General features: G+C 48.0%; 1 protein-coding gene across 1 annotated transcript in view; it reads left to right on the top strand.

The window, feature by feature from the left end:
* The first annotated feature begins 527 nt into the window (after window positions 1-527).
* Window positions 528-6,763, top strand: part of USP4 (ubiquitin specific peptidase 4 (proto-oncogene)) — a 75,688-nt gene continuing 69,452 nt past the window's right edge. The window contains exons 1-2 of the mRNA XM_011939310.1: window positions 528-707; window positions 4,631-4,758. Of these exons, the coding sequence (XP_011794700.1) occupies window positions 607-707; window positions 4,631-4,758 (229 nt within the window). The 5' untranslated portion in view covers window positions 528-606. The remainder of the gene's footprint in view (window positions 708-4,630; window positions 4,759-6,763) is intronic.

The following is a 6,763-nucleotide window of genomic DNA, read 5'->3' on the forward strand; positions in this document are numbered from 1 at the left end:
ACAGCACACCGTTCAGCCTTGGTCCCAAGGCGCTGATGCACGTGGTACTTCCCGAAATCCGTGTAGGGCCGCTGGAGCAGGAGCCCGGATCCCACGTTTGGGCAGCTGACTCGCCTAAGGCCTCCAGCTGAAAGCGGAATGGCAGGGGTGAGAATGAACAGACCTAACTATGGGGCTTCTCGCACCTGGCCTGCATTTATTTAGGACCAGGATAACCTCGAAGGCCGGGCTGGGGTGCCCAATGGGTCGTGGGCTTGCTGTCTGACTCCCTGAGATCGGCGGGCTGAACAGAGCTTCCGAGTGTAGCGCCATCCTGAGCAGAGGAAGGGGCGCCCGACGGCCGCGTAGCGGGCGGCAGGGCGGGAGGAAGTAGCAGCTGCTGCTCCCCGCCCACCCCTCTCGCATCTGCCTTTTCGCTCCACTGTTTGCGGGTGAGCGAGGTGGCGCGAGACGGGAGAGGATAAAAGACTGCGGCTACAGGAGCCGAAGGCCGCGGCACGAGGTGGGGCAGGGGCGGGCACACGAGCGTGCGTGCGTGGGCGCGGTCTATAGCACGCCGCGCGCGGGGCGGATGTCCGGGCCGGCTGGGCCGGGGCCGCGGACGAGATGGCGGAAGGTGGTGGCCGCCGTGAGCGACCGGATGCAGAGACTCAGAAGTCGGAGCTTGGAGCCTTAATGAGGACCACACTCCAACGCGGGGCGCAGTGGTGAGCACCTGGCTCGCTCTTCCTCTGTGCAGAACCAGGGGCCGAGTGTCTGGTCCTTAGGCCAGCCCCCTTTTTCTCGGCTACAGTAGGGGCTGGGCGGGGATGGTATGTAGTGACCCTGGAAGAGTAGCCTGACACCTGCCCCTCGGGAGAACTCCAGGATCAGCTCTGGGAAAGCGCAGGCGGGGCCTGAGGGTCGCCTCGGCTCATTTGGAGCCCCAGTGGGTGGGCCCGGCGGGGGCCAGGGGGATGGATGTGGAGAAGGGGAATGTTGGCGGGGACCCTGAGGGTGGGGAGAGCCCTTTACCATGAGGACTCGCCGTGTGACCTTGGGCGAAGGTGTCACAGACCTGGATTCCTCACTGTTAAAACCAGGATAGCAATATTTGGCTCTCCGCCCTCAGTGGGTTGAGGCGAAAATCAGAAGTACTTTGTAACTTGTAAACTGCCAACAGATGTCAAGGTCAGAAGCTGAACAAATGTCTGAGAGCCCCAGATTATTTTGGTAGCAAGTGTCAAAAATATTTGTGGCAGCAGTATCTCGGAGTGGGAGAGGGGGATAGTCTAGGTCCTGGAGCTAGATAGAAGATGAAGAGTCCAGAATTTAGAAGACCCAGGCTGAGTTATTAGGCATCTTAACAGATTGTTTGGTAGAGGGGACAATACTTTGTACTACTGGAGAGATTCCTGGGTGGTATTATTGTGTAGGAGCAGAAAAACTAAGGCTAGACTTTGCATTTAGTATGATTGAGTGTTACCCATCTTGTTTTTTTGTTTGTTTTTTTGAGACAGAGTTTCACTCTTGTTGCCCAAGTTGGAGTGCAGTGGCCCGATCTCGGCTCACGGCAACTTCCGCCTTCCGGGTTCAAGTGATTGTCCTGCCTCAGCCTCCCGAGTAGCTGGGATTACAGGCTCACGCCACCATGCCCAGCTAATTTTTTGTAATTTTAGTAGAGACCGGGTTTCACCATGCTGGGCAGGCTGGTCTTGAACTCCTGACCTTGTGATCCAGCCGCCTCTGCCTCCCATTACAGGTGGGAGCCACCATGCCCGGCCCGAGTGTTACCCATCTTTAAGAAACCATTGTGGTGATGACCTACAGAGGAATTGAGCGGGAGAATAGAAAAATTGGGGTTATGAGGAGTACAGATAACAGCTTATGTATTCACCTTGAGCTAGCCAGTTTGTGAAAGGCAGAGTAAACAGGTACTTTTTTTGTGGGTTTTTTTTTTTTTTTTTTTGAGGAATTTCGCTCTTGTTTCCCAGGCTGGAGTGCAATGGCATGATCTCGGCTCACGGCAACCTCCGCCTCCCGGGTTCAAGTGATTCTCCTGCCTCAGCCTCCCCAGTAGCTAGGATTACAGGCATGCGCCACCATGCCCGGCTAATTTTTTTTTGTATTTTTAGTAGAGACAGGGTTTCTCCATTTTGGTCAGGCTTGTCTCGAACTCCTGACCTCAAGTGATTCACCCGCCTTGGCCTCACAAAGTGCTGGGATTACAGGCGGGAGCTACCACGCCCGGCCTAGCAGAGGTACTTCTCAAGTTAACCTGTATAGGGCTCATAAAGAATACTCAGCAGAAGCAGAGGAAGTTTAAGATCGACTAAAATCATACAGTAAAATTGTATGGAAGGTATTGCTCAAGGGATTTGGAAGAAAAATAGCATTTTCAAGACGGATGTGTTTATGGATCCTTGTGACCTCTGGGAAGTTGCCTGACCTCCTCTCACATTTGTTGGTTATACAATTTTAAGGATGCACCAATATAATTGTTGATGCTTTGTTGCTCCACAGAGATTCTGTTTTAATTGTAAAACAGCATAGTGATACTTTTTTTTTTTTTTTTTGAGGCGGAGTCTGGCTGTGTTGCCAGGCTGGAGGAGTGCAGTGGTGTGATCTCAGCTCACTGCAATCTCTGCCTTCCGGGTTCAAGCAATTCTCCTGCTTCAGCCTCCCTGGTAACTGGGATTATAGGCACGCACCACCACGCCCAGCTAATTTTTGTGTTTTTAGTAGAGACGGGGTTTCACCATGTTGGCCAGGATGGTCTTGATCTCCTGACGTCGTGATCCACCTGCCTCGGCCTCCCAAAGTGTTGGGAATACAGACGTGAGCCACCTCTCCCAGCCAGCATAGTGATACTTTAAAAATATAAATAGGTCTGGCACAGTGTCTCATGTCTGTAATCCCAGCACTTTGGGAGGCTGAGGCAGGAGGATCACTTGAGGCCAGGAGTTCAAGATCAGCCTGAGCAACATAGCAAGACCTAGCCTCTACAAAATAAAAATAAAAAAATAAATTAGCCAGTCATGGTGGTATGTGCCTATAGTCATAGCTACTCAGAGGCTGAGGCAGGAAGATCACTTGAGCCCAGGAGTTTGAGGCTACAGAGAGCTATGATTGTGCCACTGCACTCTAGCCTGGGTGACCCTCTCTCTAAGGAAATAAATAGATAAATAAAATACCACATTTGCTTACATTTAAGTAAAAAAGTGGTAAGTTGAATATGAAGCACAACTTAATGCTTTTTGACAAGATGAACATACCTAAGGGCTATTATATGTACATGTATATGTGTATATTTATATATGTACATGCATGTTATATAATTTTGTTTTTTGAGACAGGTTTTTATTCCTGTCACCCAGGCTAGAGTGCAATGGCATGATCTCAGCACATTGCAACTTCTGTCTTTCCGGGTTCAAGTGATTCTTGTGCCTCAGCCTCCCGAGCAGCTGGGACTACAGGCATGTGCCACCACACTCAGCTGATTTTTGTATTTGTAATAGACGGGGTTTGTTGCCCAGGCTGGTCTTGAACTCCTGAGCTCAAGTGACCATCCGCCTCAGCCTCCCAAAGTGCTAGAATTACAGGTGTAATTCCACTGTGCCTGGCCTTGTGTGTACATTTTTGGAACTCATTTGGTCCTTAAAAGAAAACTGAAGTGGATGGTGTTTCTAACCCATTTTCAGAAAGAGCGTTAGTTTAGTGCTGTTTATGTCAAGTAAAACAGTGTAACCAAACTGTCTGCCTGGACTGGGACCTCTATAAAGATCATTATGAAATTAATGACTTGTGGTAGGGTGCGGTGGCTCACGCCTGTATTCCCAGCAATTTGGGAGGCTGAGGTGGGCAGATTACCTGAGTCAGGAGTTTGAGACCATCCTGACCAACATGGAGAAACCCTGTCTCTACTAAAAGTACAACATTAGCCGGGCATGGTGGCACACACCTGTAATCCCAGCTACGGGAGGCTGAGGCAGGAGAGTCACTTGGACCCGGGAAGTGGAGGTTGCGGAGAGCCGAGATCACACCATTGCACTCCAGCATGGGTGACAAGAGAGAAACTCTGTCTCAAAAAAAAAGGCCGGGCACTGTAATCCCAGCACTTTGGGAGGCCGAAGTGGGTGTATTACCTGAGGTCAGGAGTTCGAGACCAGCCTGCCCAACATGGCGAAACCCCGTCTTTACTAAAAATACAAAAATTAGCTGGGCGTGGTGGTGGGCGCCTGTAATCCCAGTTAGTTGGGAGGCTGAGGCAGGAGAATCATTGGAACCCAGGAGGCAGAGGTTGCAGTGAGCCAAGATCGTGCCACTGCACTCCGGCCTGGGCGACAGAACAAGACTTGGTCTCAAAAAAAAAAAAAGACTCTATTTAAATAAGCATTTTGAAGCCACTTGTTTTCTTTCTTTTATTCACTCTTTGAATAATCATTTCACTTAATGGATGCGTACCCTGGGGCCAGACTTTCCATGCCATGTGGGGCCTGGGCCCTGCTCCTGCTTTTGTGACAGTGTTTTTTAGTGGGGGTTGCATATGCCTCAAGTGGAAGGACCATAAAAAAGATTAAGGAAGCAGCTGCAGACACTTATAATCTCAGTTTTTCTGCTACAGTAAATTTTTGTCTCTCTCTCTCTCTAGGTATCTTATTGACAGCCGGTGGTTCAAGCAGTGGAAGAAGTATGTGGGCTTTGACAGCTGGGACATGTACAATGTGGGTGAACATAACCTATTTCCTGGCCCAATAGACAATTCTGGGCTATTTTCAGGTATAGTAAATGTTGCTTTTCCAGCTAAACATTCACCTGGGCAGTGGCCTGATACTATGTGCATCTATAACATGGACATTGTGAACTTTCCTAGTGTGAGGAGATAGAAACAAGTATCCTCAATTTGCATCTATAGCAGAAGTCTTTGCAAACCCTTAATGAGAAGTTAAGCTACTTTTATTCCCTTAAATTAACTGCCTCTTATAAGAGCATGCTTCTAACATTTTAACTATCTCTCTTTGCAAATTAGTTCTGCTAGCTATTTCACATTTTAAGTTAGTATATGGAATTGAAAGAAATAGGGTGTCATTTTGAAATTGTATCTAAAATTTAAGAACCAGAATTTTTTGTTACCTTTGCAGTGGAACAAATTGTAAACCTGTGAACTTTCAACAGGAATTCCTGTGATGGCTGTTTTTATCATATAACTAGTGTGAGGAGAGGTTGAAGGTCAGTAGACAGAGTAGACTGTAGTCAGCTCCCAGTGAGAACTGTGGGAAAACTGACATGTAACACACTAGAGCTTTGCTTGCACTTGTACATGCACTGAGATGACAGAGTCAGCTTTTCCCAGGCTTTCTTCTGCCTGACTTCTGACCTCTTTATAGTCATGATAGAGGTGATCTATCATGGGTGTCAAAAATCAGGGCAGTGCCAGGCCTGGTGTCTCTGCCTGTAATCTCAGCACTTTGGGAGGCCGAGGCAGGTGGATCACCTGAGGTCAGGAGTTCAAGACCAGCCTGGCCAACATGGTGAAACCCCATCTCTACCATGTTGCCTAGGCTGGCCTTGAGCTCCTGTGCTCAAGCTATCTTCCTGCCTCAGCCTTCTTAGTCGCTGAGACTATAGTGTTCTATCACTCTCAGCTGTTTTTTAAGTTTTTTGGTAGAGACGGGGTCTTGCTATGTTGCCAGGCTGGTTGAACTCCTGGCCTCAAGCCATCCTGCCACCTTGGCTTCCCCGAGTGTTGGTGTGAGCCACCCTACCTGGCCTAACTTGGATATTTTTAAAAATGAGCAATGCTTCAGCTCAGACCTTGTTTTAGGAGAGGTCATGATATAAACAATATCATTTACTTTGTTTCCTGAAATAGGTCAGATGGTGGCACTATGCCACGAAGTTACCCTAAGGAATCATTTCATTATGTTCACATTTTGTTTTTTTTCTCATTTTTATGAAATGGAAAATTCTTAAGATTTTAAATTCAGGTATACTTTGGCTTATTGTGCTTTGCTTTATTATATGTTGCAGGTAGTGCATTTTTAGCAAATTATCTAGGTATTTGGCAGCCCTGCCTTGACACTCTGTCAGTGCCATTTTTACAGCAGCCTGTGCTCACTTCGTGTCTCTGTTATCACATTTTGGTAATTCTCAAAATACTTCAAAGTTTTTCGTTATTATTTGTTATGGTGATCAGTGATCAGGGAGCTTTCTTTTTTTTTTTTTTTGAGATGGAGTTTTGCTCTTGTTGCCTAGGCAGGAGTGCAGTGGCACAATCTTGGCTCTTGGCAACCTCTGCCTCTTGGGTTCAAGCAATTCTCCTGCCTCAGCCTCCCGAGTAGCTGGAATTACAGGCATGCGCCACCATGCCTGGCTAATTTTGTATTTTTAGTAGAGTTGGTCAAGCTGGTCTTGATCTCCTGACCTCAGGTGATCTGCCCACCTCAGCCTCCCAAAGTGCTGGGATTACAGGTGTGAGACACCATGCCCAGCCAACAGGGATCTTTCATGTTGCTATTGTAATTGTTTTGGGGCATGATGAAGGGAGCCCATGTAAGACAGCCAACTTATTGTGTGTGTTGTCACTGCTTCACCAACCAGCCATTCCATCTCTCTCTCAGCCTTAATCTCCTGGGCTCAAGTGATCCTCCCACCTCAGCCTCCTGGGTAGCTAGGACTACAGGTGCTTGCCACCATGCCTGGCTGATTTATATATATATATATTTTTTGTAGAAATGGAGTTTTGCCATGTTGCCCAGGCTGGTCTTGAACTCCTGGGCTCAAG

The sequence above is a fragment of the Colobus angolensis genome, unplaced genomic scaffold (genome assembly GCF_000951035.1).
Source record: "Colobus angolensis palliatus isolate OR3802 unplaced genomic scaffold, Cang.pa_1.0 Scaffold18, whole genome shotgun sequence".
In the NCBI taxonomy this organism is placed as follows: domain Eukaryota; kingdom Metazoa; phylum Chordata; class Mammalia; order Primates; family Cercopithecidae; genus Colobus; species Colobus angolensis.